This window comes from Procambarus clarkii, unplaced genomic scaffold (genome assembly GCF_040958095.1).
Source record: "Procambarus clarkii isolate CNS0578487 unplaced genomic scaffold, FALCON_Pclarkii_2.0 HiC_scaffold_95, whole genome shotgun sequence".
Classification (NCBI taxonomy): Eukaryota; Metazoa; Arthropoda; class Malacostraca; order Decapoda; family Cambaridae; genus Procambarus; species Procambarus clarkii.
The window spans coordinates 2,166,218-2,191,218 of NW_027189128.1; the positions used below are offsets into that span (position 1 = coordinate 2,166,218).

At 42.0% G+C, this 25,001-nt stretch overlaps 1 protein-coding gene across 1 annotated transcript in view; it reads right to left on the reverse strand.

Annotated features, from left to right (window-relative positions):
• Positions 1-3,961: 3,961 nt before the first annotated feature.
• LOC123753791 (ankyrin repeat domain-containing protein 54-like) overlaps positions 3,962-25,001 on the reverse strand; it is a 73,449-nt gene continuing 52,409 nt past the window's right edge. Inside the window, exon 5 of the mRNA XM_069320033.1 lies at positions 3,962-4,116. Within this exon, the coding sequence (XP_069176134.1) occupies positions 3,962-4,116 (155 nt within the window). The remainder of the gene's footprint in view (positions 4,117-25,001) is intronic.

Here is a 25,001-nt window from a genome sequence, read left to right on the forward strand (position 1 = left end):
CCACTTCGGCCAATCATTAGCCAGATACCCACACCCACGTACAGATTGGCGAAGCGACTCAACGGCCTGCTGACTCCTTATGTTCCTTGCGCCTTCAGCCTGAAGTCTCCAAAGGAATTTGTGGACTTACTGCGGGGCGCACGGGCCACAGGGATAAGAGCCTCGTTGGACGAAGAATCGCTGTTCACCAACGTACCTGTGGACGAGACAATCGGAATGATAGCCGACAGAGTGTATCGTGATCCAGCCTGTACTCCTCTTGACATGCCAGAAAGTATTCTGAGGAAACTACTCCAAGCTTGTACTAAAGAGGCACCCTTCTTGAGCCCGGATGGGCACATGTATAAGCAAGTAGATGGGGTCGCCATGGGTTCTCCCCTAGGTGTCCTGTTTGCAAACTTCTACATGGGTACCATCGAGCAAAAAGTCTTAGTCGACATGAACTTGAAACCGGCCATATACTGCAGGTATGTTGACGACATTTTTACACAGGTACCTGATGTCAGACATCTGCAGGAGCTGAAGGAGGCATTTGAGCAGAGTTCCGTGCTGCGTTTCACTTACGAGACGGAAAAGGATGGGAAGCTGCCTTTTCTAGATGTAACAGTCATGGAAAAAGGCGGAGGTTTCCACACTGCAGTCTACACAAAGGAAACAAACATAGGAATGTGCCTAAATGCCAACAGCGACTGCCCTGACAGGTACAAGAGGAGTGTTGTTAACGCATACGTCGACCGTGCTCTCAGCCACAGCTCAGAATGGAAGCAAGTCGACGAAGAACTCTGTAGGGTAAGGCAGGTTCTAGTCAATAACGGCTTCTCCAATGGTTTCATCGAAGACATCATAAGAAGGAAAGTGAAAAGCCATGCAACCTCCGAAGAGACAACTAACACAACACCTATACCCCCTATTAGACTATTTTACAGGAACTTCTTTTCCACAGCTCATAAAACAGAGGAAAGGGTCCTGAAAGATATTGTTAATAGAAACGTTATCCCTACAGACAAAAATCAGAGGATACAACTGACGATTTACTATAAAACCAGAAAAACGGCCAGCCTACTCATGAGAAACTCTCCAGACACGAAACAGAACGCTTTAAAAGAGACTAACGTCGTCTATGCCTTCAAATGCCCACTTGGGGACTGTAAGCTCCAAAAAACCCAGTATATAGGCAAGACAACAACATCTCTTTCTAGGCGTTTAACGATGCATAAACAACAGGGCTCCATTAAGGAACATATAATCTCTTCCCATAACCAAACCATCGCCAGAGAAATCCTAGTAAACAACACAGAAATCATCGATAGATACAGCGACAGCAGGCGGCTTGACGTTTGCGAGGCACTACACATCAAGAAGTCAACACCAGCAATCAACAGCCAATTATTGCACCACTATATTCTACCCACCTCAAGACTCCGCTCCAATATAGAAGCATCAAGAAATATGGACCAATAGGCTTTCTACAAACACTTCTATTCAATACCCATTTTTTCGTGTTCTGTCTTGTGTTGATACTTTTAATACCCTATTAATATCCTCTAGTGTTCTGTCTTGTGTTAATGCCACATCATCCTTCCCACCTCACTCAAATGTAATGCCACATCACCCTTCCCACCTCACTCAAATGTAGATATAAAATCAGGGAAACGCAAGTTCTAATCAGTTGTGTATTTGTGAAGTCTTTGAAAATGTAATAAGTTTTACGAAACGCGCCCGTGTCGCGTCAGACTAGAAATAAAAATGAATTTTGGAGAAGTGATTTTTGATTTACCTCCAACAGTGAAGCATAATGTACGAAGGATTGAGAAAATTCGTGTTAGAATTATTAATCTTACTTTTTCGGTCATATTTAATAATATATACATATATATATATATATATATATATATATATATATATATATATATATATATATATATATATATATATATATATATATATATATATATATATATATATATATATATATCTTACCGAAAGGGTAAGATTAATGATTCTAACACAAATCTTCTCAATATTTCTTATATTTTTTTTCTCTGTCGAGGGTTGTTGAAAAATTAACTCATCAAAGTTCATTTTCACACTTTATTTATGGTCTGACGCCTAAAAGCATTTTGCAAGACACTTCTCAATTTTTCAAAGACAATATATATATATACATTTTCAAATATATATATATATATTTATATATATATATATATATATATATATATATATATATATATATATATATATATATATATATATATATATATATATATATATATATATATATATATATATATATCACCACCAAAGACACCTTTCAAGCAGAACTTATTGCGGAAGGAGGAAAGAATCGAGGCAACTACAGAAGCACCATACTGTCCCCCAAGCTCAAAGCGGCAGCTAAGAGCCTTCGTGAGAACAAGGAGATAGTTGTCAGGAGAGGTGACAAGTCGCCAATATACGTCATTCCTAAAAAAGACGAGTATCTGGCGAAAATGAACCTCATACCCTCTGACCAAACTAAATTCCAAAGGGTAACGAAAGACACTACAGCCGAATTGAAAGCAAAGGTCAACAAATTGATCGAACCTGTGAACGCCAAGAAATCCGGACTCCACCTGCCAAAGATCATTGGGGAATATAAACCTGGATACGCGTATGGAAATGTCAGGACACACAAGCCTGGAAACCCACTTCCACCAATCATCAGCCAGATACCCACACCCACGTACAGACTGGCGAAACGACTCAACGGCTTGCTGACTCCTTATGTCCCTTGCGCCTTCAGCCTGAAGTCTCCAAAGGAATTTGTTGACTTACTGCGGGGAACACGGGCCACAAGGATAAGAGCCTCGTTGGACGTAGAATCACTGTTTACCAACGTACCTGTGGATGAAACAATCGGGATGATAGCAGACAGAGTGTATCGTGATCTGGCCTGTACTCCTCTTGACATACCAGAAAACATTCTAAGGAAACTACTAAAAGCTTGTACTAAAGAGGCACCTTTCTTGAGCCTGGATGGGCACATGTATAAGCAAGTAGATGGGGTCGATATGGGTTCTCCCCTAGGTATCCTGTTTGCGAACTTCTACATGGGTACCATCGAGCAAAAAGTCTTAGTCGACATGAACTAGAACCCGGCCATATACCGCAGGTATGTTGACGACATTTTTACACAGGTACCTGATGTCAGACATCTGCAGGAGCTGAAGGAGGCATTTGAGCAGAATTCTGTGTTGCGTTTGTGACGGTAAAGTGTTGGAGTGTTGATGTTCGGCAGTCCTCCAATGGCAGGTGGCAATGCCTTGTCACATTTACAGAAAAAAAAAGAGACTGCTTGCCTGTTTGTCTGTAGTAAGGTAATGGGAAGACACACAAAACACAAAATATAAACAATGAAATTTTAATTACTTTAGAAAACAAGATATGAACAAAGACAATCCCTTGGCTTGCGTAAAATTCAAAACAAGTCAACAAACAAAACAACATGAATAATTAATGAATGTAAAATTTACTCTAAAACAAAATGAAGTACACGACAATAATAATAATGATAATCAGGTGCTGAAAATACTGGCTAAAGCTGCCACCTCCCATAGTACACGACAGCCAGGGCTTAGTCTACCAGAGAGAGATGTCAACTCCTAAGAGCACAGAGATATTCTGAGGAGTATGGCGTTTGTTGGCCCAGACGTCGACTCAGGTAGGGGGCGTGAGTGCAGGTGCAGGTGTTGTCGGCGATACACCAGCCAATCAGGAGCAGGCAGGCAGAGAATGGGTAGTTTGCTCATTGACGGCGGGCGGGGGAGCCGGCGTGTCACGTGGTGCAAGGTACGCTTTGCTTCCTGGGCAAAACGTTTGGCGATACTGGTGGATGTATCTTCAATATAGTATCTTGTACTTGTAAAATGACGTGAATGATATAGGGAAGAGCAGGCTCAATCTCTCTTGAAAGAGATTATCGTCACAACTCTCCCCCGAAGCCTGCGGTTCCGGAAGAAGTTACGTCTTCATGTGGCAGAGTGATAGGAGGAGTTGCCTCTACTTCATAGACTCTGGAGAGGGCGTCGGCTATGATATTGTCAGACCCCTTGATGTAGAGATCTCCAGGTTGAATTTCTGCAAATATCAAGCCCATCGTAGAAGACGTTGAGTGTGGAATTGGGCTTTCTGCAGGAAGTGTAGGGTGTTGTGGTCCGTGTTGATGGTGGTAGACCGAGCACTTTTCAGGTATTGTTTGAAGTGCTGCAAGTTCAGGACGATGAGTAGCTCCCTGTCGATTGTTCTGTAGTTCCTTGTAGCTGTGGTCGCTAACAGGTATATTCTCCTCGCCTCGTTGTTGCATTAGGTCACCCCCGATGCCGGTACCACTGGCTTCGACATGGAGGATGAAAGGCTTGGTGATATCTGACGAGGTGAGAATAGGATTAGAATATGGCAAAGGAACACTATTAGGGTCCTGAAAATGGTTATGAAGATCAGTTAGGATTTCCGTATTGGAAAGCGCTGACTCAGTGTCAGTGCGTTCGGGAGGAGAAGCAGGGAAGGTCTCACTGTGGATATATGGACATTTAAAGGAAGAATATGTTACCAATACAGTGGGAGGAGTACCGTTATATAGCTTCAGGAGGTTAACGTGGCACAACTGGGTCTTCCGCCGCCTATCTGGAGTCTCTAGAACGTAGTTGTGGTTGTTTCTGCACTCCTTGATGCGGTATTGTCCTGAAAACCTGTTTTGCAAGGGAGAACCTGGGATAGGGAAATAGGCCAGCACGAAGTCTCCCGGTTTAAATTTCCTTATTTTGCTGTTCTGGTCGTAATGAGTCTTCATCCTCTCCTGTGCTTTCAATAGATTATCCTTAGCAAAGTTATGCACCCTCTCTAGGATGTGTTGTAGGTTTTGAAGAAACTGGGGCACATTCTGATGCTCACTGAAGGTGGCATCACGTAGAAAGTCTTTAAAAGCTTTGAGAGGAGTACGGCACTTACGTCCGTAGAGCATCTCATAAGGAGATACTCCTAGAGACTCATTGGGAAGACTTCTAAATATACACATGATTAAATCTATTTGCTTATCCCAATCCTTAGAGGTGTCATTGCAAAACTTCTTCAGGAGTGCTTTAATAGTCTGATGACTACGCTCAAGAGAACCCTGTGAAGCAGGATGATAGGGGCTGGACAATACCTGTTTGATGTTGAACTCTTCCAGTGTCCTCTTGAAGAGATCACTGGTGAAGTTGGTGCCACAGTCGCTCTGAACCTCCCTTGGAAATCCATACTGGGTGAAGATCTTCAATAAGTGTTTCACCACCGTAGCAGCCGTAATGTTCTTTACTGGAACTGCTATGGGGAATCTGGTGGTAGGACACAGGATGGTTAGTATATAGGTGTTACCAGAACTGGTCCGAGGTAAAGTCGTTGCCCAGTAGAAGTTGCACTCCAGGCATGGGAAAAGGCTTTTCCCTGATGGCGACTTGGACTTCACCGGTCACGAAGGGACAATCCAGGTGGACTCTGGCGAGTGGATAAGGAGTGGTAGCAGTGAGGTCAGTGATGAAGACGGTTTCCCCGGTGTAGGCGATATTGGGCACAGCTGATTTCAAAAGTATTGATTGAAGAGCCGCTGTGTCCCTCAAGATCTTCAGTTTGAAACGTCCCTCCGGATCTGAACCGTTGGTAGAAACAGTTCCAGTATACAGGTGTTTACTGAAAAGAGAAAGATCATTAACATGAACACCAACATTCATCACAGGCTTACCGGACTTAGGAGGAGTCTGTTTGGGTTTAGTGGATTCAGTATTACCTTTGTATTGAGACTTACCACATTTATCTATGGTATGTCCATAGAGTCTACAATACTTACAGTACAATTGCGAGCCATCTTGATCGGTACTCACTTTCTCGTAATTGTACCAAGACTTCTTTCTGGAAGGTGGTTCTGGTGTCAGCCGGTGGATGAGGCTGTAAGTGTCAGCCGACTTAGCACACTTTAGGTAGTCGGTCTCTTCTGATGTCTAGTCGAAGACATCATAAGAAGGAAAGTGAAACGCCATGCAACCTCTGAAGAGACAACTAACACAACACCTATACCCCCTATTAGACTATTTTACATGAACTTCTTTTCCTCAGCTCATAAAACGGAGGAAAGGGTTCTGAAAGATATTGTTAATAGAAACGTTATCCCTACAGACAAAAATCAGAGGATACAACTGACGATTTACTATAAAACCAGAAAAACGGCGAGCCTACTCATGAGAAACTCTCCAGATACAAAGCAGAACGCTTTAAAAGAGACTAACGTCGTCTATGCCTTCAAATGCCCACTTGGGGACTGTAAGCTCCAAAAAACCCAGTATATAGGCAAGACAACAACATCTCTTTCTAGGCGTTTAACGATGCATAAGCAACAGGGCTCCATTAAGGAACACATAATCTCTTCCCACAACCAAACCATCGCCAGAGTAATCCTAGTAAACAACACAGAAATCATCGATAGATACAGCGATAGCAGACGGCTCGACTTTTGCGAGGCACTACACATTAAGAAGTCAACACCAGCAATCAACAGCCAATTAATGCACAACTATATTCTACCCACCTCAAGACTCCGCTCCAATATAGAAGCATCAAGAAATATGGACCAATAGGCTTTCTACAATCATTTCCATTCAATACCCATTGTTTCGTGTTCTGTCTTGTGTTGATGAATTTAAAACCCTATTAAATACCACCTCACCCCATCCACCTCACTCAAATGTAGATATAAACAAATCGGAGATGTGTAAGTTCTATTCAGTTGTGTATGTGTAAACTAAAGTCTTTGAAAATGTAATAAGTTTTACGAAACGCGCTCAAGTGTCGCGTCAGACTAGAAATAAAAATGAATTTTGGAGAATTGATTTTTGAATTACCATCAACAGTGAAAAGAAACGTAAGAAAGATCGAGAAAATTCGTGTTAGAATTATTAATCTTACTTTTTCGGTCATATTTAATAATATATGTCTACAGGAAAGACTGCTACCAAAATATATATATATATATATATATATATATATATATATATATATATATATATATATATATATATATATATATATATATATATATATATATATATATATATATATATATATATACATATATATATATATATTTATATATATATATATATATATATATATATATATATATATATATATATATTTATATATATATATATATATATATATATATATATATATATATATATATATATATATATATATATTTTATATATAATTTTTTTTTTTAGAGTACCACATCTAGCTGGAAGAAGGGGGACCCATAGCCTCGGAGGAAACCACGCATAACGCATTAGAGGGAATGTTTAGATCCCCTCCAATACAGTTTCTGTGTGCTTTTCTCCTACCACCCCCTTCCTTTTTTATTTTTTTGTGCTTTATTATGCATTTGATAGTTACAAGATATACATGGGTTGATACAAAAATAATAATGCAAAAAGGTGCTTAAAGGTTATGGATCTCTTGAAAAACACAACAATGGGAAACATTGATGAATGTCACAGACGGGTTCGATCATTGTTGCAAGTCAAACACTTCTTCGAATTCCTCTGAAGTTGGACTAGTGCCCAAGACGCAACAGGCATTTCCCCTCTGAATCGCAACACTGAGGCGCTGGAACAAGAAACTTTTTGCTCTCTGGTCTTTTGTAGCGCTGATCAATTTGTCCCCCAATTCCTTCAGGAACTTCAATGCACATTTTCCCCACAAACCGAGGGTCTCCGAGCCGATCGGAACAAAGCTGTAGCAGTGTGCTAGACCTCTGTATTTAATAATTTTCTGCAATTCCATGAAAGAAGCAGCACCACCGCTTTCACGTGTGCTGTAGTGGAGGTAGGTACTGGCCAGTGTGGCAGCGCACGTGTAGTCCCATACCACTTGCTTACCATCCTTCCAAGGTAGCAAGGTGACCCCATCAGGGCGCTTCTGAGGGTCGTTAGGTCTGGATAAGTGTGGTTCTCTTTGTGCCGGGCAGCGGGCTGTGGCGAGGCTCCTCTTGATGATGTCGTTGACTTCTTCATGTCTTGCAATTTTACCCTGTGATTTACGACATACCAGACCATGACGACCATATTGGTCTGCCATCGCAGTTCCGCAGATGCACCTATGTTCGGTGAGGATGGGGGCGGCAAGGCGATGGGCAACTCCAATGCGGAGAGCGTCATGACTGAGGCGAGTTCCCAGGGCTGCATTGGGCACAGCAAATAAAAAATCCCCGGCGTGGGGTGCTGTTACCGCTAGGAGGCGGGCTTTGTTTTCAGCATCAGCGTTGTCAATCATTGCTGTGACAGTCTTTTCCATTATGGGGCTATCCCAGTGGGCCTGCTTGTGGTCTTTTGGGACTTGTGGTCGGGGTTGAGGGTGTGCAATGGTGTCCCATTGTCTGGCTGCTTCGATGAACGTTTGATCATGAGTTCCCGCTGTCTCTCTCATACGCTCTGGTAGGATCTGCCCTACCAATTCGTTGGCTGCTGTACATGAGGATAAGAATGATGGAAGTGCTACCTCAGTTGCCTTTCGTATGCCTATCCCTCCAAATCTCACTGGTAGTGTTGCTTGGTCCCACTGACTGTCATCTAAATCTAGGTTGAGCGCCTTCCTGAATATCGACCTGAGGAGCTCATCATATTGATGTAGAAGTGGGTTGCCAAAAGTTGGTGCACACCTTAAGAAGTATGTTAGCCTGGGCAAGGTAAGGCACTTTGTGAGAAGGTAGAGGGCATCGTGGGAGTCCAAGTCCCCAATTCTCTCATCCATCCTCTTTAGGTCTCTAAACTTTTCGTCAAGGACTGCAGCAATGGCATTGTGGCCCAGAGGTGCTCCGAGTAGTGTGCTGTCGGTAGGTTTAACGACTGAGGCTTCTGGTAAAACTGATTTCACTGCTCTAATGATTACTTCACTAGATGCAATAATTTCGCACTTGGAGGGGTTAAGAACGAGACCCATGGACTCCCCCCGTGTCTTCACCAGCTGTAGGTCTTCTAGCAGGGAATCTTGTGTGCCTGCCAGAGTGCCATCATCCAGGAACCAGATGTTGAGCTCACTGGACAGTCTGGTTGTAATTTCTCGATCCGCTATGCAAAAGAGGAACGGTGCAAGTGGGTCACCCTGTTGAATTCCCTCTGCTGAGGTGACTTCATGTTTGCCAAACAGGAGGGTTGAGTCTTTGCTGTAGCCTGCTGACACAAACGGGAGAATGCTTGGGCAATGTTCTTGGACTGCGGTGAGGATTGCTTCCCTTTTGACCGAGTTGAAAGCGTTTTTAAAATCTAATTTTACTACTGCCTGGTCTTCAGTAAGAGAGCTAATGTAGGCTCGTGCAGCATAAGCCGCTGCTTCACAGCCTTGGGGGACTCCAAACCCCAGCTGGTTGGGTTGCAGCATGGTGGCTGCTTCCATTCGGATACTTCTGACAGCAGCCCTTGCAACTAGGCGGCGAAGGGTATTACCAACGGCAATGGGTCTGATCCCTCCCCCCTTCTTTTTCAGGGCACATAGGGATGCACCAAAGAAGAATGGTTTGATTTCATCAGGGATTAACCCGGCGAGGCAGTTGTTGACAAACGTTGTGATTTCTGTCAGGAGCGCTTCTGCAGCTGGGCCAAGAACAGGGTTCACCATTTCCTTCACATGTTGAGGTCTTACCCCTGTGTAGCTTCCTGAGGAGCCCGGGGGAAATGAAACGATAGCTTTATAAACCTCTGACTCCCGGAGGACGAGAGGTTCCTGGTTAGGGGGGACCCTGACCTGTGGGGGAGGTCCACCTACGGCCCTGAGGGGGTGTTTTTCTCTCAGTGCTTGGGCTGTGGTTTCATCCCTGGGCAAAATTTTGTCCTCACTTGTGATCAACCTGAGTGCCCCGACTGTATTGCCCTCTTCAATTTTCTTGCTGACTTGGGTACCTAATTTTCTGTTGTCGCTGATTGTCGTACTTGGTCTGCCTCGGCGGTGTTTGGTGTGTTTGGGGAGGCGGACTAGGTTGTCAGCCCTAGGAAAATCCCTAATTGCTTTATTGACGGATGAGGCCAGTGTCTTGCCTCCTCTGTCTGGTACACATAAGCATGCATTGCCAAAAAGTAACAGATTGTGCCAGGCTTTGATGGTATCAGGTGCATCAAGGTTATTTGACCCTCTGTTGACTTTTGCGATGAGGTCCGTGTATTTCCCGGCAGCAAATGGGCGAGAGGCCTTTGGGATGTGGGTGAGTGTCCTGGTTGACGTTGCTTTAATTGCCTCTAGCAGGTCGTCTGTTGCAATGTAATCTGTTGCGATTTGTACTGGTGCAACAGGCTCCTGAGTGCTGCCTCCTCCCACGGGAGGCCTCCCTGACCCAGGACAGTCACCATGCTGGCGTGTGACTCTAGAGACCGAGTTGATGCTGATGTTGCTCCCACAAACACTGCATGTGCCTCTCCTTTGATTGGCTTCGGGAGGGGTGAGCTGGCTGGTAGCGGCTTCTTCTGCCATCCCCTTAGGTAAAGTGAATGTCACCTTGCACTGGAGTATTTGTCTCTCCCTCCTGGTTGGGGGGGACGAGGTTGTCCCCTATACTATGCGTCATGTCTGGGCAGATGTCTGGGGTGGGTAGGCTCGTGGAGGTGGTGGGTGGGGGTTGGGAGGCTGCGCTGGCCCGGTCTGGGAGGGGAGCCGGGGAGGGGAAGGCGCGACCACCTGATCGTGGGAGGTGGGGGCGGGGGAGCGGAAGACACTGCACCTCACGGAGGGGGTGGGGAGACACTACACAAGTGGAGTGGGCGAGCGGGAGACACTACACTCACTGGGGGGGAGGCACTACACTCAGGGGGTGGGGGGGGGGGAGGGATGATGTGGCACTTAACACTTGGATCATTTCCTTTTGTCACTAAACACTGGTGAATGTGTCCTAGCTCACTGGGTGTGGTGCTCTCAACACGATACTCACAATTGTCCAGTCACCACAGGACTGGACTTAACTTATCTTTTTCAAGCACTTATTGGCACACTGGTTACCCAGTCTCTTGACCCCGCCACATGTGTCCTTCCACCCTTTCCTGGTGAGGGAGCCGATATATATATATATATATATATATATATATATATATATATATATATATATATATATATATATATATATATATATATATATATATATATATTATATATATATATATATATATATATATATATATATATATATATATATATATATATATATATATACATATATATATATATATATATATATATATATATATATATATATATATATATATATATATATATATATATATATATATATATATTATTAAATATGACCGAAAAAGTAAGATTAATAATTCTAACACGAATTATTAATTCGTGTTAGATTAATAATAAGATTAATAATTCTAACACGAATAATTCTAACACGCATAAACTGTCACGTTATGTCCAGACAGAGTGAGATGGCCCGGAAAGTAGAGTTGGAAATTCTGTTTAACGACATATTCGACCTCGAGACACAAAAGAAGGTCACTACCAAAGATACCTTACAAGCAGAACTTATTGCAGAAGGAGGAAAGAATCGAGGCAATTACAGAAGCACCATACTGTCCCCCGAGCTCAAAGCGGCAGCTAAAAGCCTTCGTGAGAACAAGGAGATAGTTGTCAGGAGAGGTGACAAGTCGGCAATATATGTCATTCTTAAAAAAGACGAATATCTGGCGAAAATGAACCTCATACTCTCTGACCAAACTAAGTTCCAAAGGGTAACGAAGGACACTACAGCCGAATTGAAAGCAAAGGTTAACAAACTGATCGAAACTGTGAACGCCAAGAAATCGGGACTCCACCTGCCAAAGATCATTGGGGAATATAAACCTGGATATGCGTATGGAAATGTCAAGACACACAAGCCTGGAAACCCACTTCGGCCAATCATTAGCCAGATACTCACACCCACGTACAGACTGGCGAAGCGACTCAACGGCCTGCTGACTCCTTATGTTCCTTGCGCCTTCAGCCTGAAGTCTCCAAAGGAATTTGTTGACTTACTGCGGGGCACACGAGCCACAGGGATAAGAGCCTCGTTGGACGTAGAATCGCTGTTTACCAACGTACCTGTGGAGGAGACAATCGGGATGATAGCCGACAGAGTGTATCAAGATCCAGCCTGTACTCCTCTTGACATACCAGAAAATATTCTGAGGAAACTACTCCAAGCTTGTACTAAAGAGGCACCCTTCTTGAGCCCGGATGGGCACATGTATAAGCAAGTAGATGGGGTCGCCATGGGTTCTCCCCTAGGTGTCCTGTTTGCAAACTTCTACATGGGTACCATCGAGCAAAAAGTCTTAGTCGACATGAACTTGAAACCGGCCATATACTGCAGGTATGTTGACGACATTTTTACACAGGTACCTGATGTCAGACATCTGCAGGAGCTGAAGGAGGCATTTGAGCAGAGTTCCGTGCTGCGTTTCACTTACGAGATGGAAAAGGATGGGAAGCTGCCCTTTCTAGATGTAACAGTCATGGAAAAGAGCGGAGGTTTCCACACTGCAGTCTACACTAAGGAAACGAACATAGGAATGTGCCTAAATGCCAACAGCGACTGCCCAGACAGGTACAAGAGGAGTGTTGTTAACGCTTATGTCGACCGTGCTCTCAGCCACAGCTCAGAATGGAAGCAAGTCGACGAAGAACTCTATAGGGTAAGGCAGGTCCTAGTCAACAACGGCTTCTCCAATGGTTTCGTCGAAGACATCATAAAAAGGAAAGTGAAACGCCATGCAACCTCTGAAGAGACAACTAACACAACACCTATACCCCCTATTAGACTATTTTACAGGAACTTCTTTTCCACAGCTCATAAAACGGAGGAAAGGGTCCTGGAAGATATTGTTAATAGAAACGTTATCCCTACAGACAAAAATCAGAGGATACAACTGACGATTTACTATAAAACCAGAAAAACGGCCAGCCTACTCATGAGAAACTCTCCAGACACAAAGCAGAACGCTTTAAAAGAGACCAACGTCGTCTATGCCTTCAAATGCCCACTTGGGGACTGTAAGCTCCAAAAAACCCAGTATATAGGCAAGACAACAACATCTCTTTCTAGGCGTTTAACGATGCATAAGCGACAGGGCTCCATTAAGGAACATATAATCTCTTCCCACAACCAAACCATCGCCAGAGCAATCCTAGTAAACAACACAGAAATCATCGATAGGTACAGGGATAGCAGACGGCTTGACGTTTGCGAGGCACTACACATTAAGAAGTCAACACCAGCAATCAACAGCCAATTAATGCACAACTATATTCTACCCACCTCAAGACTCCGCTCCAATATAGAAGCATCAAGAAATATGGTCCAATAGGCTTTCTACAATCACTTTCATTTCAATACCCATTGTTTCGTGTTCTGTCTTGTGTTGATGAAATTAATACCCTATTAAATACCACCTCACCCCATCCACCTCACTCTAATGTAGATATAAACAAATCGGAGATATGTAAGTTCTATTCAGTTGTGTATGTGTAAAGTCTTTGAAAATGTAATAAGTTTTACGAAACGCGCTCAAGTGTCGCATCAGACTAGAAATAAAAATGAATTTTGGAGAATTGATTTTTGAATTACCTCCAACAGTGAAAAGAAATGTACGAAAGATTGAGAAAATTCGTGTTAGAATTATTAATCTTACTTTTTCGGTCATATATATTAATATATGTCTACAGGAAAGACTGCTACCAAAATATGCTAATATATATATATATATATATATATATATATATATATATATATATATATATATATATATATATATATATATATATATATATATATATATATATATATATCCAAATCTATGTTCCAATATGGAACAAAATATATGTTCCAAATCACGGAACTATTTATATATATATATATTTATATATATATATATATATATATATATATATATATATATATATATATATATATATATATATATATATATATATATATATATTATTAAATATGACCGAAAAAGTAAGATTAATAATTCTAACACGAATTTTCTCAATCTTTCGTACATTACGCTTCACTGTTGGAGGTAAATCAAAAATAAATTCTCCAAAATTCATTTTTATTTCTAGTCTGACGCGACACGGGCGCGTTTCGTAAAACTTATTACATTTTCAAAGACTTTAGTTCACAAATACACAACTGTTTAGAACTTACGTATCTCCGATTTTATATCTACATTTGAGTGAGGTGGGAGGGGTGATGTGGCATTAACACAAGACAGAACAAGAGGGGATATTAATAGGGTATTAAAAGTATCAACACAAGACAGAACACAAACAATGGGTATTGAATAGAAGTGTTTGTAGAAAGCCTATTGGTCCATATTTCTTGATGCTTCTATATTGGAGCGGAGTCTTGAGGTGGGTAGAATATAGTTGTGCAATAATTGGCTGTTGATTGCTGGTGTTGACTTCTTGATGTGTAGTGCCTCGCAAACGTCAAGCCGCCTGCTATCGCTGTATCTATCGACGTCAAGCCGCCTGCTATCGCTGTATCTATCGAAGCGAGGCGAGGCACTCGCCTCGCCGTTTGCGAGGCACGACACATCAAGAAGTCAACACCAGCAACAACAACATATATATATATATATATATATATATATATATATATATATATATATATATATATATATATATATATATATATATATATATATATATATATATATATATATATTAGTATATTACTAATAGTCGAAATATATTATATATTACTAGGTAGTCGAATGAACATTAATTCACAAAAACTTGGCTTATTAGGCAAATCGGGCCTTGCATATTAAGCTGATAAGTGCGTTCTGGCTACTAGGTACGATATATATATATATATATATATATATATATATATATATATATATATATATATATATATATATATATATATATATATATATGTATATTTTTTTCTTAGTATTCTGAGTTTGTATTTACCCCTCAAGCTGTTATCGCGTGGGAGGATACTGCTTCACAGTCTTTATGAGGGTGTCCAGCTGCTGAACACCTTTGTTCACCAGGAGAGTGGCTGTGTTGATGGCTTCAGGGTGGCCACTGCATGATTCAGGAACTCTTAAAGCTCTTCTAAGGTCATTGGTTGCTTCGCATTCCAGAACATAGTGAAGTAATGGCTTTTCTGTGAGTTTGGCAGAAGATGCACTCTCTCTGTCGGGGTTCACCAATCTCCCAAACGTAGATGAGGAGGTAGAGACAGGCAATAAATAGGCAAGAGAGAGCTGAGGAGGAAAGTAAGGTGTAGGGGATAGTAGTAATAATGAGAACTGCAGAAGGCCTATTGGCCTATACGAGGCAGCTCCCATTATAACTACCGAAGGAGATAGTAATAGGAATAAGAAGAGGATAGGAAGGGAGCGTAGGAGAAGACAATGAACAGAAAAAAGGGGAGAAGAGAGAAAGAAAAGGAAAGAGAAAGAAATATAAATGGAAGGGTAAGCTTATGTTAAGTCACGTTTGTTAGAAAGATTAGAACATTTGAGTATATTCTGTGAAAGGGAAGAGTCCACAGCAACAAAGCCAGGACTCAAGTTCATGTTGGGTACATTGTGTATAAGAGCCGATTCTACAAGACGGCGTGTGTGTAGAGTAGAGGCAGGAAAGATTATTTTGGAGGAAGACCAATCAATGGGATGATTAGAATCCCTCACATGGCAGAAGAGAGCATTGTTAGTGTCTGCAGACTTAACACTTCTCTTGTGTTCTTTAAGTCTGTCATTCAGTGTACGGCCAGTTTCGCCAAAGTATTGGAGAGGACAAGATGAACAGGAAATAGAGTAGACACCAACAGCATTAGAAGCAGGAGGAGCAGTGTGAACTAGATTGCTACGAAGTGTGTTAGTTTGTCGAAAGGCGAGTTTAATGTCAAGAAGACGAAAGGTATTGGTAAAAGTTTTGAGTTCAGATATGAAGGGAAGGCGAAGTACAGTGCTACTAGTGTTGGAAGCATTGATTTGGAGGAAGGAGGTATTAAATGTATGTGTTCGTGGGAGAAAAGAATTGGCAAAATGATCAGGGAAAGAAAGGGCCTCAAAATAGCAATTCACTTAGGGTATATTACACTAACAGTAGAAGTCTAAGAAATAAAATTAACGAATTAAATACTCTTGTCTGCACAGAAAAAATAGATATTATTGCATTTACCGAAACGTGGATGAATGTAGAAAATAGAGAACTATTAGCTGAATATCAAATAAATGGATTTAAACTATTTCACACAGATAGATATATTAGACGAGGAGGGAGAGTAGCCATATATGTTAGGGACAATTTGAAATGTAGTCTCAAAGAGGGAATCAAAACTGAGCCACACACAGAAACTATTTGGATAGAATTAAACGAAAAAGCAAATAATATTATAATAGGACTTATATATAGGCCACCAAATTTAGACAGAATGGAAGCAAAGAATCTATGAGATGAAATATCTAGAGCATCTAGATCTAACAGTATTTATGTCATGGGTGACTTTAATTTTAGTGGAATAAACTGGGTAAACAAATCAGGGAATAGTGAAGCAGAAGATTTTCTAGAATTAATTGACGATTGCTTTCTTACGCAACACATTAAGGAACCAACGCGGGAAAATAATATTTTAGATTTAGTGTTAACTAACAGGGAAACACAAATTAATTACATCGAAATAGGGAGTGAGCTAGGGAACAGTGATCACAAAGTAATCAGATTTAGCATAGAATGTGGGATATTTGGGGCTTGAATCTGATTATTTAAATATTAATGTAGTAAATTAAATTACGAAGGACCACCCGCTTTTAAAGTAGAGGGAAACTGAGAATTTCTGATCATTAGATAATTACTAGATGAAACCAGTAACTATGGATAAAACTAGAAAGTATGATCATAATAATAATTAATGGGCTGTATTATTAAATAAAACAAACCTCAAACACCTACATTGGGGGGTTATTACTGGAGGTAAGTACGTCCAGGAATTAGTGTGGTTCGTTCACTAATTCAATTAATAATAATCTAATCCTATAAAATAATATTGAAACTGATATCATTACCAAAGGGAGGAGCATAGATTATGAGCATAGTAATGAGTTACAGTAAACCACATATTAACCTCATAGAATTCTGCACAAGATAAATTGCAATAGAATTATAAAAGGAAATAAATCTTAGCTTGATGAAGATTCCTTTAGAAAGCCATGGAAGTCATCTTATTCTCCAGACTCGGTTGGCTGACGAGTGGAACGGGTTAACATGTGGGAAGGCAGTATGGAGAATTCTTCTCTCGTGCTGCAAGACAAATAATTTTCAGTAGCAACTGATTTAACTACAAAATCTATATTCAAGAATATTAAGAGTTACAGGTGACAAATTTTAATCACCTGTTATTAGGTGTTATCGTGCGTCTTAACGGACAATCACCCTGCTACTATCAAAACTTCTACCTGATGCATCACATAAAAGAATACTTAGCTGTGGGCACTGTATAAGTATTAAGATTGCCGTGTTTCGCATCTCAGGCTCCGGCTAGGCCTATCCTGAATAATGATGCGTTCCGCTGGCTGGTCACGTGTCGTCAGGAACCAAGTCAAAGGGCTCCTTATTTGACACCAGCACTAGCTGAAGATACTATCTGCAAGGTTATTCATGCCTCACAGTGGCGACTTTCATCTGAGGATGGATAACACCTGCCCTATTTGCTGGGCAATGGCGTCTTCTTATGAGTACGGTAGGTGCAGGTCTGTCTCTGAGCGGCTCTACACGTGTACTGAGGATGGCGTCCCTCTACCCACGCCGAGCCCGCGTTCATAAAACAAATTATTGTCTCGAACATTAATATTTCTCGCATTTGCACTTGAAACGTTAAAGACTGGACGGGTTTATTATTTAGAGGAACAAATTATTGTTATTTACCAATTTAAGAATAGTAAATATATAAGGGAGAGGAATTAATGTCTCCCCATGGCATTCATTGGTGACGTTAACTTTATCACGAGATAGACGCTATGATTCTAACGCTCTATTCGGCTTTTAGTTAGAGATCAATTCGTCTGCAATTAGTTATCATACAGAATGCTTTAATTATGGAGAATCGAATTTAATTCTCACACACATTGGATATAATGTGTTTACTGCAAGGAAATCTCATGCAATACTGGCGTCAGGTGACGTGAGAATTCTAGCCTACTGCACAGATGAAATTATTAGTACATGAGAATTCTACGTGTTGTTAATTTTACTTACTACAATAATTAGTATGGTTAGTAATAGGTAATGAGAATACAACAATGTTGTATTCGGTGTTGGAAATATCCAACATAGAATGGAATAGACTTGTAGGAGAAAATTCTGTTAAAGTGCCAGATTTTCGAAAAGCTGATTTTAATAGCCTAAGAAATTTTTTGGGTCAAATAGATTGGAAAGTCTTGGGTATAGGGTGTGGGCAGGTCTTGGAGTGAGACATGAACCCAGCGATAGGTGATGTATAAGGGGATTTTGGTGTGGATTTAATATATAACTTACTTAGGAATATTCTAAACAAAGCACAGGAACGTAGTATACCATACAAATTGAATAGATCGAACACTATTGACCCAAAGTGGATAACAAATAATTTAAAGAACCTTATAAGTAAAAAGAGAGCTTGGTACAAAAGGACTGAGAATAAGGAAGACAGTTTAGAACAGGAATTCATACAACTGGTTAGAAATGTTATAAAAGAGATTAGGAAAGCAAAAAGAAACTATGAAGTTCGCATAGCAGAGCAAGCAAAGTCAAATCCTAAAGGGTTTTTTCAGTTATATCGAACTAAGACTAGGGAAAGGATAGGTCCATTAAAATCTGAGACAGGTCAAATAACGGATAATGACAAGGAGATGAGTTGTATTTTTAACAAATATTTTATATCTGTATTTACTAAAGAAGAACTTAACAATATGCCTTCAACCGAACAAGTCTATGTGGGTGGGCATGAGGACAGGTTGACTAGTTTAGCAGTTACCAGGGAGGATGTAATTAAACAATTAGAAAAACTAAAACCAAACAAATCCCCAGGGCCGGATGAAGTGTTTGCCAGGGTGCTTAAAGAATGCAAAGAGGAGCTTTCCGAGCCACTGTCTACCATATTTATTAAATCAATAGAGTCAGGCAGAGTGCCAGAGTCATGGAAGGTAGCTAATGTGGTACCAATTTTTAAGAATGGAGATAGATCACTTGCGTCAAACTATCGGCCAATTAGCCTAACGTCTATTGTGGTAAAGTTACTTGAATCAATAATTGAAAATACAATTCGTCTCCATCTTGAACAACATAAATTAATAAATGAGTCGCAACATGGTTTTACAAATGGCCGTTCATGTTTAACAAATTTGCTAACTTTTTATTCCAGCATAGTTGAGGCAGTTGATAGTGGTAAGGATTGTGATGTTCCTGATCCCCAGTCAATCAGGTGCAGTCACAGTGAGAGGTTGTGTTTGCTGGAGCTCCGATTGTTGTAACATTATTATTGCAATAATGGAAGGATTAGTGAAGGATTTGGTAAGTCTGGTTGGAGCTCTGAGAGCAGAGATGGATTCCCTGTGGGAGGAGGTACGACGGCTGAGACTTCGGGAGGAAACGAAGGAGGAGACCAGTGGTGACGGGACCTCATCGTGAAGAGTCGTGAAGGACAGGGGTCTTAAGAAGACCTTGACAAGGGCACCTACAGACGCCCTAAGGACAGCAAATTCATTTGCCGTGTTGGAGGACGAGTGCTGTGATGAGCCTGCAATTCACTCGGAACGGAAACCAGCGAGGAGCGGCGGAGCCAAAGGACTCTGCCAAAGGACAGGAGGATGGCATACAAGACACGGTGTGGTCAATGATATTATTAAGAGAAGCCTTACCACAGCCGGTTGTCCAGTAGAGAGAGAGCCCCGTTACCTAATGTTCCGCAACTCTGATGAGCCTGTCGATCGCCCAGACGGAATCACAATGAACCCCTGGAAGAATGGTAGACAGTTGGTGTGGGACTACACTTGCGTTTCAATTTTAGCCAATACATATGTTGACTTCAGTGCTACACAAGCAGGAGGAGCTGCCAATCACCGGGCAGCGGCCAAGTCACGTAAATAGAGAGACCTTGAGAACCACTACAATTTTGTCCCCATTGCCTCAGAGACACTTGGTGACTGGGGTACAAGTGCTGCTAGCTTTTTGAAAGAGTTGGGGGTCTAAGCTAATCGAAACAACTGGAGACCCGAGAGCTGCCAGTTTTCTTTTTCAGCGCCTTAGTGTGGCAATCCAGAAAGGAAATGCTCACTGCATTCATGGTTCCTGCCCGCCATCTGAGGAGCTGGAGGAGCTATACAACTTGTGACAAGTAGCCTTGTACCCTGCATGTAATCAATATTGTAACTTTTTTTGTGTAATGACATTTTCAAATAAAGGTAGATAAATATACACACATACCAAAAGAATAGAGGTGGTAGGAGAAGAAAATATCAAAGTGCTCAGTGAGGATCCACAAGGTCTTTTCTGAGTACTCTTTATTTTCTTCTCCGAGGCAATGGGTCCCTACACTTGCACCAGAGGTGGTACCTCTTCTAGGAATATATATATATATATATATATATATATATATATATATATATATATATGTATATATTATTAAATATGACCGAAAAAGTAAGATTAATAATTCTAACACGAATTTTCTCAATCTTTCGTACATTACGCTTCACTGTTGGAGGTAAATTAAAAATCAATTCTCCAAAATTCATTTTTATTTCTAGTCTGACGCGACACGGGCGCGTTTCGTAAAACTTATTACATTTTCAAAGACTTTAGTTCACAAAAACACAACTGAATAGAACTTACGTATCTCCGATTTTATATCTACATTTGAGTGAGGTGGAAGGGGTGATGTGGCATTAACACAAGACAGAACAAAATGTGGTATTAATAGGGTATTAATTTCATCAACACAAGACAGAACAAGGGTATTAATAGGGTATTAATTTCATCAACACAAGACAGAACACGAAACAATGGATATTGAATAGAAGTGTTTGTAGAAAGCCTATTGGTCCATATTTCTTGATGCTTCTATATTGGAGCGGAGTCTTGAGGTGGGTAGAATATAGTTGTGCAATAATTGGCTGTTGATTGCTGGTGTTGACTTCTTGATGTGTAGTGCCTCGCAAACGTCAAGCCGCCTGCTATCGCTGTATCTATCGATGATTTCTGTGTTGTTTACTAGGATTTCTCTGGCGATGGTTTGGTTGTGGGAAGAGATTATATGTTCCTTAATGGAGCCCTGTTGCTTATGCATCGTTAAACGCCTAGAAAGAGATGTTGTTGTCTTGCCTATATACTGGGTTTTTTGGAACTTACAGTCCCCAAGTGGGCATTTGAAGGCATAGACGACGTTAGTCTCTTTTAAAGCGTTCTGTTTTGTGTCTGGAGAGTTTCTCATGAGTAGGCTGGCCGTTTATCTGGTTTTATAAAACCAGAAAAACGTCAGAGTATATATATATATACATATATATATATATATATATATATATATATATATATATATATATATATATATATATGTATATATATATATATATATATATATATATATATATATATATATATATATATATATATATGTATATATATATACATATATATGTATATATATATTGTTACGGTGCCCTCTCCTATTTCTTTCGTTTGCCTGCTTTAAGAGTCATATCAGCTCTCCCTACTGATTCTCTGAGGTTCAGGGAGTCTATTGATATATGTGGCGACCAGACCGGCTGCCAGTTAAGAGAGAAAGTTACATTATAATTTGTAAGTAAGGGGAGATTGGCGCCCTGATATAAAATGAAAGAGCATCCCCTACTGCAGATATGACGTTTTGGAAGGGACACTAGCCGATCGCGGATTGGCCGACTTAGGTCGCGGGCGACCAATCAGGGCCCGCTATGACGTCACCGAGTGCCCCGAGAGGCGCCAACGTCAGAGTCGACTTGACCGTGAAGGCGAGAGGACGCACCTCGCTCAGCTCTCAAGGATTTGAGGCTCTACAAGCCTTTCTTAGTGGATTAGAGCTGGTTATTGCAGCCCATCTTATGTATTGGAGACCCCGCGCTTCTGGGAAGCAAAAAGGAACCAAGTTTATTGAGCAAAAGAGTGCCAAACTTGGAAAATATTCGGCGACGACGTTGAGCGGCGACGCTGGACGTTGAGGGCCTGGAAAAGTGTGGCTGGCGAGCCTAGCTGTGACCGGGTCACATCCACTGAGGGTTTTGGAAGGACGACACCGTTCCTAGGACAAGGAGCAATGCCTTGTGGAAGGGGCGAGTGTGAGAAAATAGTGATTAGCTCAGCGCCCATCGATGAATCAGGATTGGGGTAGCTGAATCTCAGGGATTGGAACGGCGACGACGCGAAGGCTCCACGACACCTGAGGACCCGTGGAACGTCCTGGATCGTCAAGGATCGACCCAAGGAAGCGTGGGAACCTCACACCATCGAGGGACAGGCGTCGTGAGCCAGGAATGTAAGGTAGATCATTTTCCCTCCCATTACCCCTTGTGTGAGTAGGCTAGTTAGGTCACATGTTTACTTATGTATGTGGAAATAGGACATTAATACTTTAGTAGTAGAATAGGCTGCAAGGCAGCTTTTGTCCAGGACTGTCAGAGGGGACAGTGTGTATGGATGGCAGGACAGTGAAGAAGAGGCGCCGACGTGGTGAAGAGGCCCTCCTGTGAGAGAGTGTGGGACTCCTGTCTTTCTGCCCAGTTGAAGGAGTGTTGGAGGTCGTAGAAGAAGAGGCTGACGATCTCCAGACTTATTATCCTTATTTTCATATTCATGTATTACTTGTGATTGTGTGTGTGATCATGTAATTTGCATCAGTAAATTCACACATTTTATCACTGTGTTTAAGTGTGCCTCCATTATAATATTTCTCTATGAGCATACACGAAGGTTATCATAGTACCACCTAGGGAACACTACGTTCTCTATAGAAGTTCTTATTGCCTGGATAGTGGTCAAGACAGAACGGACCTATATAAAAGTGTACCCTTAGCCATCCGATCAGTATCAGTGCCTGAATGGTGGCAACTAATAACGTGGTGGCTAGAGAGAGGTAAAGCCACACAGACCTTCCTGGGAGAGTACCCCTGGGCCGACAGTCTAGTAGCAGATCTATGGGAGTAGCAATCTTCTGGCTACAAACAATATATAATACACCCACTGAACTGCATTGCTGGAGTGCAGATATAATAACCCAGCTGGCGACCTTGTTAAGAAGAAGATAGAGAAGACAGGCGGGAAAGGAGTTCCTGCAACCTTTTTGTCTGGCAGGCAGGACTCAGGGAGGTTATTGTTGTAAGATAAGCCTGAATCTTCCTTCACTCCTCCACGGGTCTAGGCCGGAACTGTTAACAGCAGTTTCCCCGTGTTTGACTGAAGGGCTTCCAGGGTGAATCAGTGGAACCCCCCCTTTTGTGGTGGAAGCAAAGACCTGCGGAGGTGGGCATTGTTGGTCCTCTCCTGTGTGACCAAGGAGACTCCGGTGAATCCCGGAAGTCGGAGGGGCTGACTATTCGGCCTTTTGAGCCCCTAGCAGCTGAGTGCTAGCAGAGCCCCGGCCCACCCCCCGTGACAGAGAACTGGCGACCTTGCCAGGATTCGAACCCCGGTAGCCAAGAACTGGGAACTTCGCCAGGAAGCGTGGATCAAGCTACAGTGTGGCCCAAATTTCAAGACAACCCGCCAAACACACACCGAAACTACGACGTTGGTACAACGTTCGAACAACTTTTAACACCACCTAACCAGTTATAACAACCAATATAGCAAGTTGTAACAACGTTCTAATACGTCATAAACACGTTAACCCAAGATGTAACAACTTTATTACAAGTTGTAACTAGCGGAAAATAGAGACAGTTTCGGTTTGTGTTTCCAGGGAAGTGTTGCCAGGGTACTAATACAGTGTGGCCAGTGAATTCAGTAGTACTGTTGCTCAACCAGCTAAGGGAGTGAAACAGTGAAATTAGTGCCTACTAACTTGTCTGTGCTGTCGTGTATGCTCAATGATATAGAGATGGAGGAGGACAAAGTAAAGAAATTTATTGACACAAGGGACGAGAGAATTTTGGAGGAGTGTACCAAGGCCCAGCTCCAACAAGTGGCAAACCGCTTTTGGATCAGGTTGAGGACGACTAAGGTAGCGGAGCGAAGGATAGAGATCATGGCACAGCTCACAGCTCAAGAGGAGGCGACGGGAGAGGAGCCATCTCAAGAGGAGCCGTCCCGAGGAGAGCCGTCGCAAGGTGAACCGTCCCGACTAGAGCCACCCCAAGTACCTACCAGTGTGGAGGGAATTAACAGTGAACATGGGAGCAGTGGAAGGTCCAGCTGTAGTAAGAGGAGCCTGCAACTGGAAGCCCAGCTGCGACGAGAGGAGAGAGAAGCACGGCTGCAACGAGAGGAACGTGCAGCTGAGCTGCAGCGAGAGGAGCATGAGCGAGAAGCACGGCTGCAGCTGCAGCGAGAGGAACGTGCAGCTGAGCTGCAACGAGAGGAACGTGCAGCTGAGCTGCAGCGAGAGGAGCGAGAAGCTCGGCTGCAGTGAGAAGAAGGAGAGAGACAACTGCGACTGGAGGAGATAAAGGCAAAGAAAGAAGTCGAATTGCGTCGCGTTGAACGTGGTCTGCCCTCACTACCTGCACGGCGGGATGACCTCAAGGTAAGGGAACGTGACTTACCTACGTTCGAACCACAAGAAGCTGAGGCGTTCTTCGAACACTTTGAACGGATAGCGACTCTGAAGGAGTGGCCGGAAGATGATTGGGCTGCTCTGGTCCAGGGCAGATTGACTGGTGAGGCCCGGGAAGCCTATAACATGCTGGACCTAGAGGAGTGTACTAGTTATGACGCGA